Raw genomic sequence first — 21,242 nt, forward strand, 5'->3', positions numbered from 1 at the left:
CCGCCTAAACTTGAATTTCACTCAATACTTTCTTTACACGAAAATACATTAACAACGGAAAGTGTAGCCGCACAGTCCTGTCAGGGACGACACTTTACAGCCGTGCATTGAAACCCGTTTTCCAAGAATGCGGATCATGTATAATTATAGTAAATAGACGTTTCTGGCGCTCAAGACACGGTATGCGATTGCGTGCATTATTCAATTGAAATGACATTATTTAAACGTTATTAAAGTAGAAGAACATGAATAAAAATCTGATAAGACGCTCTTGTTCATGTGGCGATATATCCTGGGAATCTTTACATTATAATCGACAAAAACTAAATTAATACTTAGATAAAAATTTAAAAAACTGTATTCCATGAAAACATTGTGAATACACATGATGAAGATGTAATGCATTTTGGCATCGTTTCGTACATTCCAGTGGCGAAAACTTAACATTTTATTCGCAGTTGTTGCAGACTGACGTAGAGGTATGCCGTCATTGCTGTACAATATAAAGAGGATACTATATTAGTGCCGATGACAGATATGTTAATATATCGAGGCTTAAAAACCAAATCCAAGAGCCTTGGCAAATACACGTATCTGTGCTCAACCTTTATCAAGTATTTAATGTATCCCCTAAGTTCCGCATTTTTTCTATGTTTATTTCGGACGTGAACGAAACAAAATGCGTGATTGCAGAATCAAGAGTGTTGAATACACACACATTTATCAGAAGGAGTGCTATTTCGTCTATGTGGGTATTATGATCAAAGAATATAACCATATAAACATAGTATTTCCGATTGATTTTCATTTTCGCATTGTATGTCGTAGTATGTCTTTAGCATTTTTAACTACTTCAGAACTTCGGCATTGTATTTTAATGGGCCAAAACAGTGACGACACTTTCCGCCTAAACTGCATTTGTGCTAAGAAGAGATTTTCTCAAATCGAAAAATATCATAAACGCGGAAAGTGTCGTTCCTGATAAGCCTGTGCGGACTGCACAGGCTTATATGGATCGACACTTTATGCATATGCATTAAACCCCTATTTCGCAAAGCACGGCTCATTTGTATTTCTACCTAACTACATACAGGTTGATATGACAACACACACTATATTTTCCTTGCCCTTATATTTGTTCAGAAATTATATGTTTCAAATGCTAAAAAATATTTAAAAACGCATGGCGTGTGACGGCACATCAGTGAAAGCACGGAAATTTTTAAGTGTATATAAGACCGATCTTTGGTTGTATTGTCAGCTTTACAACTTATTAACGTATATTTGTTATAGTATTAAATACTTAACTAAACTTGTATAAGTTAACTACCTAAAGCAACATACATCTTTATACAACAATTGAATACATAAAAATGAAATGCTTAAACTGTAAATGAGGCGTAACGGTTAACACATTCTATATCTTGTTTTGTCTTGATCATTTGCATTACTCTAATATGGTTTTCTGGGTGTATAGTACCATCGAAAATGCCGTGTACACAAAGCAAAACAGAGAGACAGTAACATAACGACAGAATCAGTATAATAATATATATTTAACTGACTGAAACAGTGAAGTACACACACATAAAGCTAGCAAATGTTCCTTAAAGGGGCCTTTTCACGCTTGGGTAAATTGACAAAATTGAAAAAAGTTGTTTCAGATTCGTAAATTTTCGTTTTAGTTATGATATTTGAGAGGAAACAGTTAAACTGAACATTTACCATGCTCTAAAATAGCCATTACATGCATCTTTTGATGATTTAAAAACTCGAAAATTATAAAGCGTTGCAACGCGAAACGAATTAATTATTTGGAGAGTTCTGTTGTTGTCGTTATATCTTGTAAAACTACGAGGATTGCTTATATAAAGTATAAAATACACGTGGCATGCTATATGGAAGGATGGTCTAGTGGTCTAAGTGGTAGACTTTTTACTCCAGGACCCCAGGGGTCAGTGCTTCGAGCCCTGCTGAGGGTTACCTTTTTTTCTTTTTTTAATTTTATTCTTGATTTTTTAATTGAGCTTTTCATATCCAATGTTTAGATTTATTAATATAAAGCATTTAGTGACAAACTTCAACACATGCAAACATCTGTGAAAAGGTCCCTTTAAATGAAGTTCATTTCGTCAGTACAAGTATTGAAGTGTACATCCACTTAGATCCACTGCTCGTGAGTAATCTGGCTCCATGCTAGAGTTATTTCTGAGAGTTCTTCATGCGAGAAATGCTTCGTTTTTTGCGGGGTAACAGCAGGCAAGCATTCTAAAACGCCAGTACAACAACAACATTCCTATCAGCGGCGTAGACTGACGCTAGTACTTTAAGAGAAACTACTTAAACCTTGTGTTAAATTTATTTTAAAGATAGACAAATCGTTTCAATATATTTTTGTGTCATAGTTTTATTTTTTTTACTGCCTTGTGAAAGCTTAGAACGGCGAGACTCTGTCCAGGAAGCTTTGTAGAAGAAAAGTAATGTATAGTTATGTAATGATGATGAATTAATGTTTTAACAAAAAAACTGCATTAGTCTAACAAGCGCTGTTTAGTTTTTCTGGGCAACATAACATGTTGCTAAGCAACAAGGCTAACCCTTTGATGATATACAAAATCTGTAGTGTTTGAACAGCTGGGAAATACTGTTACCTATGTCTCAACATATAGGCTTTCACTTTATAGGTGCAAACGCACAATACGATTCTTATAACACATCGGAAATATGCAAAAAAACATATACGACAGCGCGATGTGATTTGGCCTTTGACCGCAACTTATGAGGCTTCATCGTGAAATTGCACAACCATGGTCTGAATATTTAACACTATGATTGTATGTCTCTAAAGCTATTTGGATAAGATGAAATGTAGTTGAACCGTTCATTATTTTTATTCAATCGTGCCTCAGAATGGTGCAATTATGAATGGGGAAATCAAGTGATCATAATATGACAAGTACCAGGGAAATTGCTTTCAAAATTCAAGATTTTGCGAAGGAAATCCCGTTCAAATAGGTATATCGATATATTGCTCCCGATATGAAAGTTTGTATATAGCGTTTTTATGAACGACATTTGTGCACTTTACAGCTGGGTATTAGTTGTCCACCTGAACTTTGGGATTCAAAGAACACTTCGACACAGGCGTACCCTTTCCACGATAAGACGTTGTTATGCAAATAAATAAATAAAAATTCTAAGTATGGGCTGTGCTCAGTGAAAACGGGGTTTAATGAATGTGCGTAAAGTGTCGTCCCAGATTAGTCTGTGCAGTCCGCACAGGCTTATCAGAGACGACATTTTCCGTTTTAGCCTATTGTTTGTTTCAAGAAAGTCTCTTCTTAGCAAAAATCAAGTTTATGCGTAGTGTCGTCCCTGTTTAGCCTTTGCGGACTGCACGGGCTTATCTGGGACAACACTTGACGCACATGAATTAAACCCCCTGTTCACAGAGCACGGCCCATATATTTTCTTTTAGCTAGAAGAAGCTCAACGACAAATAATCATAGATATCATTGATTGGTTTATGTGTAGATGTAGAAATCTTTCAAAATCGATAACTAAAATCGATTGGTAAAATCAATGTAATAAATTCTGGTGTTAAAACCCCGAAGTGTTTCAAATATAAAGTTCAATATTCCGTGCCCTGATCAATGTTTTATAAAAAAATGTCTGTGCGTATGTTCACATATGATCTGCTTTTCTGTAGTGTTTATTAGTCATGTTTCACAATAGGGTACTATTCCCCTTATCACGGTATCATCGGGGGGGGGGGGGGGGGCTATAGGTTTACCATCCGTTCGTCTGTCTCGCAGTCTGTCTGTCTGTCTATTAGAACGTCCGCATTTAGCATGCGATTTCACACGACCAATTTAGGAGGATTTGCACACAGACGATTTTTCATTTTAAACCAAGCGCAATAAATACTTTATAAACAATCAATTGAGAAACATTTACATTATTCACTGCAACAAAGATCAATTATACCTTAAGGAATAAAGCTATCGCGAATCTTCAATAATATGCAGCACTTTTCGCCAATTGTTAGAAAAATGTTAAATAAACTCACCTGCAAAATGTATGAAGAGTTGCAAACACAATATTTAACAAAGGGCAATGACTTCTTTACAAAAGCAACGCAAAATCTTGACAGTATGAACTGTTTCGCTTGAAGATATTTATTCTGTAACAGTTTGACACACATCGGACGCACAATGTAAGAGGAGAAGAAGAGTGGGACGGGCGAACGCACGGACACTATGGCATCTACGATTTTTATATTCGTAAAACTTTCAGTGGTATAATGTTTCTAGTGCGCATAATGTACGCAATCCTTAATATCAAATTAAGACATTAATATCATCCACGTCATGGGACAACCTCCACCCGACTCGTACATGTGTATGCAGACATAACACATATACGTTCGATGGCATGCGCTGGCGATTTTTTACTTGATGCGCAAAAGGTAAAGTGCACGCATTTCTTTATCACCTATCGCATGTATGCAATGATCCGAATGTTCAATTATAAACATACCAAAATAAGATTATACAGATGTGCATATACTTATACGTAACTGGATTTGCTGATCGCCTGGTCCTAAATCGATCATAGATCTGTTATCATTAATTATCAACGGGCGCTGCACCCCCTTTACCCATCAGAAATCATTAATCGGTCCATCGGTCCCTTTAGGGGGTCCAGTTACCCTTAATTGATTGCACGCGAACTCAATCCATCCCGAACCTGTAGACGATATCATTACTTCCCATCATACAATAGTTGTTAACTTGGCAAATAACGGATTCGGCTTCCATATGCTAATGGAATTTACCGGTAATCACCGAGGTGTTCCGATTGTCTAGGAGCCAGGTATATTGGGCACGTGCTCGCCGTATAAAAAGTCAGTTGCAGACTTTCGCATCTCGCGTACGTTATCGGGCTATATCGGACTGTTTAGTGAGCGCCTCTTGGATAATATGAGCAAGGTAAGACTTTATTCTATACATGTATAGCTGATACGTAGCTTCTTAACATAATATTGTACTAAATAGTTACTAAAAACAAAAATTATACGAATGTAAGAAATATCTTCCTAGAAATTTGGATGTTTTATTGCTGGCCACTTACAAAAGGCGGAACTCCAGCTTGCTATAAGGTCACTGACGTTTAACCTTCACAAATGAACATAAGATAGTAAACATATATCAATATTGTTTAAGTGAATTTGGATAAATTTGAACCATATTGTGCATGACAGTCATTAACTATATTTGCATCTTATGCTGTTTGTGTACTGGGTTGATTTTTTTTAGATATTTTAGCGTATGTTTATATACATAGAGCATCCATATATGTTTTACATCGTTGAATATAGATGCAGGGATACATAGGTATTCGTTCACGTTTATCACCTTTTTAGACAGCATTTACAATATACATAAATCTCTCACTATTTGACAATGTAGCACAACGTTCTCAGTCATTGTTTCGCAAAAAAAACAACAACAAAACTTTTTGAATATCATTCCAACGCATTGATAATCATGCAGCTACTAATAGTTGAATTTGTGTTGATTACTAAAAACATACCGGAAAAATGTACAAATCGGCTTTGTTAGGGCGGTTTTAAAATGTTTGTTTTCCTATTTTTGGGATTTCATAAACGCATGCTTCTTATGAGAGTTTCGTGTTCGTGGGCAACGCGCCATGAAACGTCAGGAGATGTTCATAATTATTCCCCTTTTACACGCCTCACATGCATTCTACGAACGCTTCTGCCTTGCAGAAATAACACAACGCCTGTATTTCTCCCAGACAGGGTTACCTGTGTATTTTTATCTGTTCGAAACATATTTTTCTAGCTTTCGCATGATATGTGCTGGTAACATTGCATATCATATGTGAAAATGTACTTTCTTTGCTTTTGTTGTATGCCGTTTACCTTCGCTCTTATAAAAATGTACATTGTTAAGGAATATTGCTTTATTGCATATAGTCAGGGTATTGTTTGTATAAATGAATTATTATAATGAAGAAAACATGTGTTGTCAATGAAATACCCCAAGTAGCGGTAGTTGAAACTGGTGTTTACGTCAGTTGCCACGCACCTGCCACGTAGCACCGCCCACTTGTGATGACGGTGATGTCTATATTTGGTAATCGCATATGGAAAGTGGAAACACGATACAGCTGAGCTTTGTAGATTAACCCCATCGGGTTCCCCCGGCGTGAATGTTCTACCTATGTTTGATCAAGGTACATGTACATTCCGTCTATAATTAGAGTCCCAGAGGTGAATAGCGCGCTGGAATCTTGAGGTTCGTCTTTGCACCTCTGGGATCGCCATAGCAATACTTTGCAGAAGAAGAGAATTAAAAAAGTTGGCACTTCTACAAAAAAGTTTGCAAGATTGTTCTTCGCCATTTTGAATAGTTATTGAAAGTTCTTAAATACTTAAAAGAGGTGCCGTGTTGAAAAATATTTGGATATGGATGGCATTCGATCGAAGGTAAGTTGTTTAATTTGAATAGATGTGGATACTTAGTTTATGTTTTGACTTTATTTGTTTGACATCTGACCCTTCTGTTGCCTCTTGTTGAATATACATGTATTAACTCAATGCAAATGCAAAGGTCATATGATAATAATGTAAGTATATTTAGGGTATAAGCAGATACGGTAAATCATTATACCATTTTGTTCGGGACCGATACTTAACATATCCTCAATTATACTTTAATCTATTCTTACTTGAAATAATTAACTAAACTTTAAACAATTTAAGCATAGGGTACTCGAGTGACGTCAGTTTATACCTTAGATTGGAACATTGGAACATTCCGTGCAAATTTTCGGTCAGGCTTTGATGAATAACTTGTGCATTCAACATCGCTGATAAGCATTCTGGCAGTTCCGGTGTATGCCATTCCTATGTGACTCATAGACTGGCTTTTAATTCCTTAAGACTTGAATAAACTTAAGCATTTGTGAAGCCTCTTTACCTTCGAGAAGTCGTTAACATTTAAAAATAAACAAACAAACAGGACTTTAGTTAAATTATAAACGAAGCGTTCATTACTTTGTGTTCGGAATAAATCGTGATAGTCGCCTGCCTGAGGTATCATATGTCGACATTGTGAGCTCGTGCGCGCATGCTCAAAGGATACTTCCTGGTTCTGGAAATTCCGTCACTTACGCCATTTTGGAGTTTACATTTCTGCAGTCGATAAGCAAATATGGTAACTACTTTATTTGTTCTGCTTGTTTAAGTAATTGATTATTTTATTTTATTAAGTGTGATATCTTTGCTTATATTGTTTCATTTGATTTATGTACAAAATAACTTGAAAGAAAAAAAACAGTTCATTCAAGTAAAACCGCTTTGTTAACTTAGGTGATGCTACCGGTTCATTAGAATTTTCTTTCCTTAATTTTGAATAATTATCTAGAACTATTTGAATAAATATCAATGTCAAGTTTGTTTTCAAAAACCATTTCATGTCATAAAACACTATGTTACGGCAAATATGTAAATGAGAACTGAAAAATGTATCTCACAGGTGCCCGAGAGGTACCTTGGGGGAAACCATAGTAGACATTAACGTACATTATTTGTAATTCTTATAAAGAGATTTATTCATAAATCAATCTCACAATACAAAATATTTTGTTAATGTAAATGTGTAAATACACACCTAATGTTTATTGATAAAAGTTGAGCTATCACCGCTCAAGACGCCTCTAAGCACTAACGATTTGATAAGCATAAAATCTTGTTACTGAAATCAGCCAAACGATAGATATTATCTGGCAAATTGGAACGCTCTTATCTTTAAACAGCAGAAACACACAACGGCTCTTATAAATATTATTTCAAATAGAGCGGAGGAAATTCTCTGAAAATTACTGAATATTTATTATTGGTATAAATAAATTTCGGAAACGACTGTAAATGTAAATTGGCGTACATTAATTGGTACTTATCTCGGAATAATGTAATGTTTTGAGTCATAAGTATTCATACGAAGTATTAAGATTAAAGAATAAACACATTTTCTGTAAACCATACAGATGGTATAAGGCTGTATTCATAAACCGGTTCCGACTGGTCTTGGAGGGGTTTTCGCTTTACCTGGATTTAAGCGAATACCTGTAGATGGTTTTGAATCAGTGCCAGGAATTTTTGCCTGAATCACCAGCAAGCCTGTTTAAGAATAACAAATACTTGCGATATTGGTAAACAATTTACGAGAATTTTCGAGAATATTTTAGGAACAGTATAAAGTTTATGGTTCCGAAGGAAATTTATTCACATAGACTATTGGGTTCTTTAACCGAGGTTATTCAATTTGCAATAGTTTAAAAGGATTAATTTCAAATCATACAATAATGGTAAGACTTCGATAATATGCACTGTATTAGAGATGATAGTGGTAGCGGACATGGATAATTCAGATTAAGACTTTATCATTGGCTACTTTTACTTTTTATCTGCTATACATTAATATTAAACACCATTAAGCAAAGTACATAGAATGTGATTTTAAAATAAGAAAAACATCGATTGTAGAACAATATTTCGGATGGCCAGTGGTCGTCTGCTTTAGCATCGCCGACTCTCGGCAGGAGTCATTCTCACGGGCGGGTAAAAAGCATGACGTCACTATTTATTAATAGTTATGGCACTATTATATAACCTATAGATTTATATTGATTTTAAACTGTACTTATTTACTTCATTTGTTAAATAGATGAATGAAAAATTTAAACAGAACGCACCCTCTGTAGCAGATGATGTAGTGATTGGCGAACAATATGTAGGAATTGGAGATTTATTTGTATGACGTCATATAGCAACTCGTATTCCTACGCATAGATTGAAATAGAGTGACCAAATACTTTCTTTTTCAGAATTTCATATATATGCAATGTTACTATAAAGCACACGTGCATGCGACAACAATATACCAATACAAAGAACATGTATATCTGTGTAAACAATATATACTTCAAGTTTTATTTTGGCTGGACTATTTATTGTCTAATCACACAAAAAGCTTTAGTAGATATTATGTTTCGGAGTAAATAGGCGCATGCTTATAACACGATTTATAGTGACAGATGCATCAACTGATTTGCTTACATATAAACTTTTTTAAACACACAACTAAATTGCATCTTACAATACGCCGCCAATGAAATAGGCAACCCTTTCTTTAAATGTCTATCCGTATTATACTGGTGATACATAATTGTATAATGAATTAATTTCAAGCAAACCCAATAAGTTACAAAGATTTTGTACGTAAAAAATCACAGTCAATGGCATTTTAACACAACCTTTATTGTTATTATCATATGCAAAAATACTCGTTCACTAAAACGCTTATATGAATAATATATTTAATATATGCTTTCTCAGCTGCAAAACGCAAAATAACAAAAAAAATACATTACATGTAATTACAAACGATTCGTTACATTTGACGCCATTGTGTCATGCGCCGTCGATTTTGTGCCCATAGGTTGCCGGTAAATACGATCTGCAGGCGGAAGCCGAGGTGCGGAACTGGATCCAACAGCTCACGGGCGAGAGCATCGGCGAGTATGAGGTGGAAAAGCGCCTCAAGGATGGTGTCATCTTGTGCAGGTAGAGGCTTGCTTTTGTTACCTCATTTTGCGAATCTTGAAACTTAAACTTGCTGTATGCTACTGCATTAACATAATATTACGACTGTCCGGTGAGCGAAGTGGTTGGTGCACACGCTACACACTTAGACGTTCCGGGTTCAATATCAGCTCCCGTACTGGATTGGACTGTACGCATTATTATCAAAGGCCACCTAGAATTCACAGGGAAATGTTTACAGTTAATCTCGTTTTTTTTAAATAATAGAGCATCAGACAAAAGTAACGGTGTTAGAGAGCATTTGTTATGTTTAGTGTGCAACACAGAGGTATAGTTAGCGTAAGAATACCTGAATTTATGTACGTATTAACCCATTTATGCCTAGCGTCTGGAAAAAAGGCCTTGGCAAACAGCGTAGACCCAGATGAGACGCCGCATTATGCGGCGTCTCATCAGGGTCTGCGCTGTTTGCTTAAAGGAATTTTTGTAAGAAATATTCTAAATATATAAATAAATATACTAGACATCCCTAATTTTGGAAATAAATTGATCCAATTTAGAAGGATGGAAGAGTCCACTAGGCATAAATGGTTTAAGTTCCTATTAAGATTCGATCGATGCTCATACTTTGAATTGTAAATTTTACTTGAATATCTTTTTTTAAACAATCTAACACGTCGCTTGAAACGAATTACGCTCTTTAACGAGAAGAAAGCTCAATTGAGCCGCGTTTTTGGAAAACAGGACTGTATGCATACTCGTAAAGTGTCGTCCCTGATAAGTCTGTGTAGTCCGCAAAGGCTAATCACGGACGACACTTTCCGAATTTATGGAATTTTTCGTTTTTAGGAATCTTCTTAGTGAAAATCTTAGTGAAATGCGGATAATGTCATCCCTGATTAGCTTGTGTGCACTGCACAGGCGGATAATGTCATCCCTGATTAGCTTGTGTGGACTGCACAGGGCGGATAATGTCATCCCTGATTAGCTTGTGTGGACTGCACAGGGCGGATAATGTCATCCCTGATTAGCTTGTGTGGACTGCACAGGGCGGATAATGTCATCCCTGGTTAGCTTGTGTGGACTGCACAGGCTAATCTGGGACGACAATTTACGCACATGGATGACTCTCAGTTTCCCAGAGCGCGACGTAATTGAAAACTTATATGTTAAAAGCTTTCACTAACACCGCACTTAAACACTGAATGCAAAACGTTCATTCACTATGAAACATTAATACTAAGCTTATATATTATCATTTGTATGTCGATTGCAGATTGATTAAGCGAATATTCGATGGGACGCCAGCCGATGCACTTCCGGCCGCCTGCCGCTCCGTCAACCCCAAGTTCCGAACGAGCGACAAGGCTGCTGTGCAGGTCAGTTTACATATGTCGTTCTTCGAATATTTTTTCAGAATGGTCTATATTTCTTCAAATAGTTCCTTGTGTTTTGTAGTTACTCCTGATACTAAGAGTAAACATCTATAGAACTAACGGTCATTTAACTTTCAATTTTCTGGTACGAGCAGTTTACTTTAAGTGGAGTGCTTGTCATCTTTCAAATTTGTTATTTTGTTTCGAAAAAGATCAAATCAAAATACATACTGTATCATCAAAACATACACATGTTTGACGAATCTAAATAATGCCTGTTTAATAAGTATACCTAAATAATCGAACACGGGAGTTCATAGATGATTTTTTTCTGGTTCTTTTACCAAAATTTGAAATGCTGTTATGACGAAAAATAAAATCAATCTGGTCATATTTTGGCAGATGGAAAATATTGAGATTTTCCTGCGTGCGGCCGCGGCTTATGGCGTCCCCCAGAGCGGCCTGTTCGCCTGCAACGACCTGTTCGAGGGCAAGAATATGCCCATGGTGTTGGCTACCATCCTGCAAGTGGGCTCTGAGGTAGGTCACTCGCGCATGACGTTACGGATATGAAATCATTGTATCATTGTGCTATGTGGCACGCGCATGACATCATAGATATGACATTATTTTATCATTGTGCACTGTGCATGCCTATGGTCTGTCTAAAAATCTTTTCTTTCGTAATATACTCTTAGCATTGGTTGAATGAGTAACTCTGTGTCGTGTTTATAAAATTGAGCACATAGAAACGTCACATCTTTTATCTAACTTGTACGTATGTAATTGACATCGGTTTTTGTCAGTCAATTTTTTTCATCAGAATACAATGAAATAACACATGTAAACAGTGTTCATGTGCTAACGGTTACAATAACTCTTCTCATGTTGCTGATTTTTTGTCTCAATGTTAATATATTTATTAAATGGGCAACTCTGAAGTGTCAAAGAAATGTAAAACGTTTTGTTTTGCTATATTAAACTAATGTACAATTGTAAATTGTCAAGACATGTTAAACATATTGACTGAAATCATTTTATTTGTGAATTCCGAAATGTTAGAAAACGAGTGACACGGTGCTCATAGATTTGTTTATCAAATGAACGGGCAGTCAACTCTTAACTTACCGCTTTTTACTGAAAGAATTATGCATCGCATTTATACTAAAAACATAATTTATCGAAATTTCATTTTTAATAAGTATAAGTGTAAGGCGAGTTTGGAAAAAAAACTGTTTTAAAACCTTTTTACTTCATATCATACACAATGTTTTTCAATTGCAAAATCAGTTTTCATTTTAGCATTTAGTTATTTAAAGGTTAAATAGAAAGTTACGCCGCAAAATTAGCGACTGGACACCTTGTTCATGTGATTATTGCACGCGGGAAGTCATAGAACATGTTACCAATTGGATGCCTTGATAAATAATGTCTTTAACAATGGTCAGTATGCTTGTGGATTGCTGCTTTAACAATGTTCGTCCTGACGAACACGGTTTATACAAAATGAATTTATCACATCGTAGTAATATTTTTTTTTAATTAAAAACAGTTTTTTTTAAACTTCAATGTTTGCGAATTGCATTAAATTATTAAACCTCATTCCATCATGAACGTTAAAGAAATACATCATTGAATTTACGCTGCGTTTTGTGCATTTTAAAGTTATAATTAATTGATAAACATATCATATTTTGTAAAAGGGGCAAGACATATATTTAATATAAAAACGAGATTTGAGAGCCTTTATTCTTCTAACTGTAATATATATTAAATGATTTATTTCTGTTTACAAATAAGCCGTTTTCTGGGAAACCGGGGCTCAATGCATGTGCGTCAAGAGTCGTCACAGATTTAATCTTACTATTAAGTATGACCAGCTTGGCGTTTGCATGTCGGTGTAGGTTCTAACATTCAATATCAACAGAGTTTATTCAAATATATAAAACCCCCTATTTTATTCAAATATTGCACTTGCATTTTGACTATAGATATTTAACACCATATCCAAATACCGGTTATATATAACACATATAATTATTACAATATCCTTTCAAATGGTTAGATTTAAAGACACGAAACTGGGTTTCTGTTCTAATACGTTACATCTCCTTCTCTAAGTTGATATTGAAAATCAGTGTGATATTAATTGGCATTGCTTTGCTTAAACAATGCTTTACATGATGAATAACAAGTGTGTATGTTTGCTATCATTTTGCAACATTGCTCGTTTTATTCATTTAATGTATTCGTTGGTGTTAAGAAGTGTTTGGCTATGCGCATAAGTCACCTGACCAGTTCTGGTCACGTGATGATCTATTTTTAGAAATCACTTGTTGTATTGTATATGTGACAGTTAATTCGCCGCCGTAAACAGTGTTTTCTTAATAAACAAGCTTAGCAGTTTAAGTACATTAATTTAACACATCAAAGACAATATTTCGAGAAAATGTGAAAAATGTTTTCGTTAAATCGTGGACTATAAGTCTGTATCCAAAACACGAATGAAAATGAAAGAATCGGATTATTGTGTGTGTCGCTGGAATACACGATGGAGTTAATGAAGGCGGGTTCCTTCGCGACTGAAACCACGTGGCGTTAATCAGGTATGTACCGTGAAGTGCAGTGACACCCCTCCACTTAACACACAAGATACATTTTATAGTAACACCTCATTGCTAAATTTATTCACTTCTCACTATTGTATGCAAGCTTTTCACTTTGCAATTGTAATGCATCGAATTGCTTCAAACGCGAAAAAAGGGCACTGCTACGAAAATGTAATCTACCGACATGCTTACATGCAACATATGCTGCGATTATTTGAAATGCGCACAGTGAGAACTATGGATAGTGATTGAAATGATTGAAAACAAGGAAAACGCTGTATACCGGCCTAGATAGGAATGTGCTTTTTAACTGTATATAGTTGTCTGACGCAGTGAAATAAGCTCACAGTAGAATTTCTCAATCGCACTTAAATGATGTACTATTTAGCCTGCATAATGCTTAACATCTAATACAAATTGTAAATAAACCGTAAAGATCGTTGTTTTCTTCATAATTAAGTACTTCATTGATAGGACCACTCAAATGTATCGAGACTTGCTGATATTTTACAAATGTTTCGATTAGTTTTAAGATAAATCTAATATTAAATACATTTTTGTTTTAAGTAATTGAAAACATGATTGGATTACATTTCTAATACTGGTAACGTTAGCAGTTTAGTATCATAAAGAAGGCATTTCAAGTTACACCCGGGTCCTTGCAGGCTCAGAGATGCAAATTTGATGGCCCCAAATGCGGACAAAAGCCTGCGGACAAAAAACCTAAAAGTAGATTTACACGACAGCAGCTTCGAGAGGGTCACAGCATCCTTACCCCTCAGAGCGGCACCAATCAGTACGCATCACAGAAGGGCATGTCTTTCGGCTCCGTCCGCCATTGTGCGGATATCAGAGCGGACGATTTGAACCAAGAAGGCCAAGGGGAAGTAACTTTGCAAGCGGGAACGAACAAGTTTGCGAGCCAGAAAGGGATGCGAATCGGCTCCATCCGCCATATTTCCGACATTCGCGCCGACGACATGTGCAATGAAGGCCAAAACGAGCTCACCCTGCAGGGCGGTACAAACAAATTTGCCAGCCAGAAAGGGATGTCCTTTGGGTCCGTCCGTCACTGTGCCGACATCAGAGCGGATGAATACAACCAGGACAGCAATGCGGACGTGGGTCTGCAGATGGGGTCGAACAAATTCGCGTCACAAAAGGGCATGTCCTTCGGGGCGGTGCGCCACGTGGCGGACATCCGCGCAGACGACATGGACCAAAAGAGCGCCGGTTTCGTAAATCTCCAGAGCGGCTGGAACAAGGGCGCCAGTCAGACCGGCATGCGCGGTTTTGGCGCCGCCCGTCACGTGTCTGACATCCGGGTCACGGAGCTTTGCGACGAGTTCGAGCCCCTGGAGGGCGAGGAGGGGTATGAGGAGTGGCTATTGGAGCAACAGATGAAGCGACAACAGCTTGATGAAGCGAGCGGGCAGAACTAAATTTTAAACCCATACATTGACTTAAGATACACGTACTAGAAGATCGGACGACTGCCAAACTGACAATACGTTAATCGCATTGTAAATGTTAATCCGAAATAGAAAATGTTACCTACATAAAGCAAAAGGCAATTTAATACGTTTCTATAGTCAACTGACAATAAGTTTGGATATGTTTCGATTCGAAGTATAAGAACTCTTAAAAAGACGAGACTCGGAAAGATCGTTTAAACAGTGTTCTTCTTATAAATCCGACTGTAGTGTTGACAAGGAAACACATTTTAATAGTGATATAAACATTTATCAAGATAACAATTACAATGCTTATAAGAATAACTATAGTAAGACGATTCTAAAGCACATATTCTTATTTCTAAACTGACGTGTTGCGCATAGTTTTTAAAGATGTTACCTACTTAGCACGATTAGTCGTTCCGGGAAACTTTAATTTATAACACATATAAACTAATTGAAAAATGGTTGAATAAAGGTATGCGTCTAACAAGGATTTGTTATGTCCTCACTTTTATCAAAATATATACATGCATTTTAGAATCATATGATAGAAGCATATAGTGCAACGCATAAACACATTATATATCCGTACTAGCATACACGCCTGTAATTTAGCGAAGTATATCTTGCTAATCCGAAGACATATGCCTATTTTATCAACATGTACTCTATTAGTCGTAGACAGTTGCAGCATGAAAACGATGTATATACATATTTGGCCTCTGTAAAAACAAGGTAATTTTTTTTAATCAAACGGATCGCCCTTAAATCAAAACTAATGTCTTAATAACATTAAGTGTAAAACAAAAATGTATAATGAAGTTCGTTTAAATATATCATTTCTTTATACGTATTTCACATGTAAGTTTTAGTCAGTTTTCACATTCCGGTTTGGGACTCATTAGGGAACAACCGTCACTTTACAGGCGCAAAGATATTTCTTCAATGGGCCGACATGCGGCCCTCGGCCCTCCGAGCGGAAGCAGCGGCGCCTGTTCACGCGCTCCCAGCTGCGCGCTGGGCAGACAATGATCGGCCTCCAGTCCGGCACCAATAAGTTCGCCAGTCAGAAAGGGATGAGCTTCGGATCGGTCCGTCACGTGTCCGATATCAAGTGTGACGACATCGATCCGGAAGGGAACACCATTTTGACGCAGCAGGCGGGAACCAATAGGTTCGCATCTCAGTCTGGCTCGCGTGGATTCGGCGCGGTCCGGCATATTTCGGACATAAAAGCCGATGACTATAGCGAAGAAGGTAAATCGATTATCGCGCTACAAATGGGATCCAATCAGTTCGCTTCCCAGAAAGGGATGTCGTTTGGCGCGGTGCGTCACGTGGCCGATATCAAGGCTGACGACGTTAGCATCGAGGGAATGGCGACACTGAGCCTCCAGACGGCGGGAACAAACAAGTGCGCGTCGCAGCGCGGGATGACGTCGTTCGGTGCGCAGCGTCACATTTCGGATATTAAAGTCACAGAACTTTGCGATGAACTGGAGTGTTTGAGTGACGAGGAAGAATATGGCTACGCGGATTTCTGAATAAATTCAAAGCAGTTATTTTTTTAGGAATATGAACTTAAGTTATCGTTGATAACAGCGCAATTCTTTAATATGTACTAACAGTGTTCTGTAACATTAACACTTAAGTAATGCAAAAAATGAAGCCGTGTGAACCATATTGTATGAAAATAAAATATTTTGAAAGTGTTAAACTTTACCTATTTTTATTAAATACAAATTAGTATCTGTAAAAGATGATGTTTTAACCAGATCTTCAATGCATTAAACTTGTTTAAGGTAAGCTTATACTCTTACTATGTTGAATTGAATTAACAGAAAAAAGAGTATGTTCTACGGCTAGCCAAACACTTCTCACCAAACATCGAGCGTCATGAAACTTTTTATTTAAAAAAAATCTTAAAACTAAAGAATTTTTACTGGTACAAGTATTTTTTTCTGCATCGTTTATATACTTATATGACTATAAATAATTATCTAAAGATGTTTTTTTTTCTCTAGGCTCAGCGACACAATTTCGCCGGGCCGACGGCCGGAGCAAAGCCGACGACTAAGAATGTCCGCACTTTCACCGACGATCAACTGAACGCCGGCAAGACCATAATCGGACTGCAGGCCGGAACCAACAAACTCGCGTCCCAGGCCGGTATGAGAATTGGTGCCTCTCGCCATATTGCCGACATCAAAGCCGACGACTTTGATCGGTCCGGTCAAGGAATAATCGGTGGCCAGATGGGTTTTAACAAGGGCGCGTCTCAGAAAGGGATGAACATAGGCGGCACGCGACACATTGCCGACATCCGGGCCGACGACATGACGGTAGAGGGAGCGGGCATCATCGGGCTGCAGGCGGGCACGAACAAGAAAGCGTCTCAAGCGGGCATGTCGTTTGGAGCCCCCAGGCAGGTCTCAGAGCGCCACCTTGAAGAAATGAGTCATGATTCGCACGGAATCGTCGGCGGTCAAGCCGGGTACAATAAGGGCGCCAGTCAGGCGGGGATGTCGTTTGGAGCTACAAGACACATCGCGGACGTCAAAGTAGACGAGGGGGATAGGGCCGGCCAGGCTATTATCGGCGGTCAAATGGGCTACAACAAAGGGGCGACACAGGCGGGCATGAGTTACGGGGCACCGCGTCAGGTTTCGGATCAGCGGATCGGGGAACACGACCGCGACAGCGAGGGTATTATTGGGGGTCAATACGGCTACAATAAGGGCGCCAGCCAATCAGGAATGAGTTTCGGCGCTACGCGACACATCGCGGACATCCGCGCTGATGACATGTCGCAGGACGGCCAGGGGTATATAGGACTGCAGGCCGGTAGTAACCGGGGCGCTAGCCAGTCTGGGATGGTGTTTGGAGCGGTGCGACATCCGGCCGATATGCATATTCCCAACATCGAAGACTCTTATTGTGATTTCTAGATCACGACCGTGTAACGAATGTCAAACGATAAGACCTGGGTAAACGAGTAAAGCTATGTGGTTTTAATGATTTGAGTGTTTTGAACTGTTTAGGGTTAGAAAGTAGTCCTCCAGAGCTGCAAGCTTCTAGCGGATCGCAAACTGTGCTCTTGCATATAACTTGTGTTGCTTTTAGTGGCATATGACAATGTATGTATAATTATTACTTTTACTTTAAATGTATGATCACAATACAATAAGAAGAAACATGTAGGACATAATTATGGAATTATAAAATTATTATACTTTGCTAAATTGTGTTATGTATAGTTAATATAGTGTAAGTCTATCCATTTTATCTATATTTAATAACTTTTTAAATCTTAAACAGGTTTCATTCATTTTAATTTAAAATAAACCTTGCATATATTTCGTCACTTCAAAATATGGAAAAAAAATAAGTCGTGCATTTTTATGTTGTTGAATGTTTCAATAAATTATTTTATTTTTACGTGTTCTGAGTATTGATATTTATACACCACACATTAGTTTCTAAAAATATGATAAACATGTAAGAAATCGTTGCATACAGTAAATATTTTACTGGTATGAATTGGTCGCTTAGACAACGAGGCATTTTAAGTGTAAGCCACACGCTCTCTTCAAATTCTCAAAATATATGGAATATTGTTTTTGAGATTGTTACCTAGCAAAGATAATTAGGCTACATCAATAAAAGAAGACACGTTTACAAGCGGCGGTTACCATGGTGTTGTAAGTGTTCCTTTTTCTATGTTGTTTGCAGTTTAGAGTGCATTTGTTTGACGTTGGTTGCTGTTCCATTCTCTGCTTTCATCCGATCACCCCAATTAATTAACAACTTTCATCTTCAGTTTGGTAAATATAAAAGTATTTGACTACTGGGACTAGTTATCTATGAACACGTAACACCAAAGATTCAACATCTAATCATTATTTCCACTTTTAAAGTTCCATTACATATAATATATTACTGTTCTTTGTTCGATTGTATAAAGACTGAACTGATACAAATGATTATTCACAAATTAAATTTCATTTGTCACCACTGTACATAATGAGGTCTATTTATCTAAACAGGCACAAAGACATCGCTTCAGCGGACCCAAGATTGGTCCTCCTCCTGTGGAGAAAAAGAAGAAAAAGTTCTCCAGGAAACAGTTAAAGGCCGGTCAGTCCATTCTCATTTTGCAGAACGGAACAAACAAATTCGCCTCCCAAAAGGGTATGACCTGCCCCGGCGCGGTTCGCCATGGGGCCGATATCAGAGCCGATGATCTGCTCGACGAAAGCAACCGCACTGTGATTTTACAAGCCGGCACCAACAAGTTCGACTCACAGAAAGGAATGCGTATTGGGACACAGCGCCACTGCGCCGACATCCGGGCGGATGACGTCAACGACGTCAGCGAAGGCATGACGATTCTTCAGAACGGCACTAACAAGTTTGCAACTCAGTCTGGCATTCGCGGCGGGTTCGGCGCTGTGAGGCACTGCGCTGATATCCGGGCGGATGACGCAACCAAGGAGAGCGAGGCGGAAGTGTGGCTGCAGTCCGGCACGAACAAGTTCGCATCGCAGAGAGGCATGACAGCGCCGGGAGCGGTCCGTCACGGCGCTGATATCAGAGCCGACGATATGAACCAAGATAGTAACTCAATCAATATCCTGCAGTCCGGAACCAACAGATTCGAGACCCAGAAGGGTATGCGAATCGGAACACAGCGCCATTGCGTTGACATCCGGGCTGACGACGCTACAAAAGAGAGCGAAAGAGACGTCTGGTTGCAGTCTGGAACAAACAAGTTCGACTCCCAGAAAGGAATGAGGAGTTATGGCGCTGTTCGACACGGGGCTGACATACGGGCCGACGACATAAATGCAGAGAGTAACGGTATCGCCATCTTGCAGTCTGGTACGAACAAGTTCGATTCGCAGAAAGGCACGCGCGGTTTCGGGGCGGTGCGACACGGCGCGGATATTAGAGATGACGAATACGACCGACCCAGTCATGGCATCATCATTCTCCAAGCCGGCACGAACAAGTTCGAGACCCAGGCCGGTATTCGCGGAGGGTTTGGTGCCACACGCCACGGTGCCGATATCAGAGCAGACGACTTTAACCAGGAGTCCAACCGTGACGTGCATCTACAATCTGGTTCCAACAAATTCGCCTCGCAGAAGGGTATGACGGGATACGGTGCGGTGCGCCACGGTGCGGACATCAGAGCCGACGACTTCAACCTGGAAAGTAATGCAACCATTAACTACCAGTCCGGCTGGAATAAGGGTGATTCCCAGAAGGGAATTCGTGGCGGTTTCGGAGCTGTTCGTCACGTTTCGGACATCAGAGTACAAGAATTATTCGACGATGAGGATCTGTACGATTATGACGATCTTGAATACGCCGATCCGTCCAAGGGGACCTCGGATATGTAACAACTCATTTTCGATCAAAGGACTGAGAGAGATTAAGTGAAAAAGCTAAGGACTGAGAGGATAGAAACTGAAAATCGTAGCACTTTGACGATAAAACTTGAAAATCACATGATAAAAAGATAAATTGAATATCTAAGGGTTCAGCTATATTGACGTCTAAGGTTGTTTTTTTTTTCGATTTTGAACGAAATGTTTCGTATATTGAATACTTTTGGAAGACTTTAAGCAGTACCTATTCATTATTTGCTGGGTAAAACCACATGCGATGATTCATTTAGAACACTCATGGCTTGAACGAAAGTGTATTAGTTAAACTGTAAATTGACATAAGATAACAGGTACTACTTAAAGATGTAAATGTCCTGTAAATATATTTTTCGGGTTATGTGCAATAAGGTAGTGTTCTTTACAATGAATGTAAGGCCTAGTTTCGGAATGTATTGACGTTGAACGTATTAATGATAAACGCATTAATAATTAATTTTGTTGTATGTGATTATTGCTTTTATCTTTAGTTTTTCATCAGCTTTCTTGGAGTGTTCCTAACGCAAACCAGACGTTTATACCTCTATTTTTCGATTCAAATTTAAGTAAAACGTTTAGTACACAATTTATGATTGTCTTTCACAATAAATGGTAGTTACAAACACGATTTATGTTATCAATTTCAAGTGTGTTTTTCAAAAACATTGTTTAAAATCCAAAGCATCTGTTTCGTGGAATATATTTTTATTAGTCTTCAACTTTCGGAACATTATTGA

General features: G+C 38.1%; 1 protein-coding gene across 8 annotated transcripts; it reads left to right on the forward strand.

Moving 5' to 3' along the window:
* The first annotated feature begins 4,858 nt into the window (after positions 1-4,858).
* Positions 4,859-21,128, forward strand: LOC127861149 (calponin-1-like). Of its 8 annotated transcripts, none has more exons than XM_052399516.1 (6): positions 6,220-6,514; positions 8,576-8,650; positions 9,531-9,655; positions 10,911-11,013; positions 11,413-11,550; positions 19,123-21,128. In XM_052399516.1, exons 1-6 carry the CDS (start codon positions 6,494-6,496, stop codon positions 20,479-20,481), a joined length of 1,821 nt encoding a protein of 606 aa, XP_052255476.1. In that variant the 5' UTR covers positions 6,220-6,493; the 3' UTR covers positions 20,482-21,128. The 8 variants fall into 8 exon arrangements, with proteins under 8 accessions (XP_052255479.1, XP_052255476.1, XP_052255478.1 ...); XM_052399524.1 differs by lacking the exon at positions 19,123-21,128 and adding an exon at positions 17,101-18,514 and having other exon boundaries at positions 6,224-6,514; XM_052399517.1 differs by lacking the exon at positions 6,220-6,514 and adding an exon at positions 6,693-7,244.
* Positions 21,129-21,242: the final 114 nt, after the last annotated feature.

This window comes from Dreissena polymorpha, chromosome 15 (genome assembly GCF_020536995.1).
Source record: "Dreissena polymorpha isolate Duluth1 chromosome 15, UMN_Dpol_1.0, whole genome shotgun sequence".
NCBI lineage: Eukaryota > Metazoa > Mollusca > Bivalvia > Myida > Dreissenidae > Dreissena > Dreissena polymorpha.

Excerpts from the sequence above, each read along its gene's own strand:
- LOC127861149 (XM_052399516.1), top strand. The coding sequence starts at position 6,494 with ATGGATGGCATTCGATCGAAG. Across the intron at positions 8,651-9,530 it reads GGAGTCATTCTCACGGGCGG|GTTGCCGGTAAATACGATCT; the intron begins GTAAAAAGCATG and ends TTGTGCCCATAG. Across the intron at positions 11,551-19,122 it reads TCCTGCAAGTGGGCTCTGAG|GCACAAAGACATCGCTTCAG; the intron begins GTAGGTCACTCG and ends TTATCTAAACAG.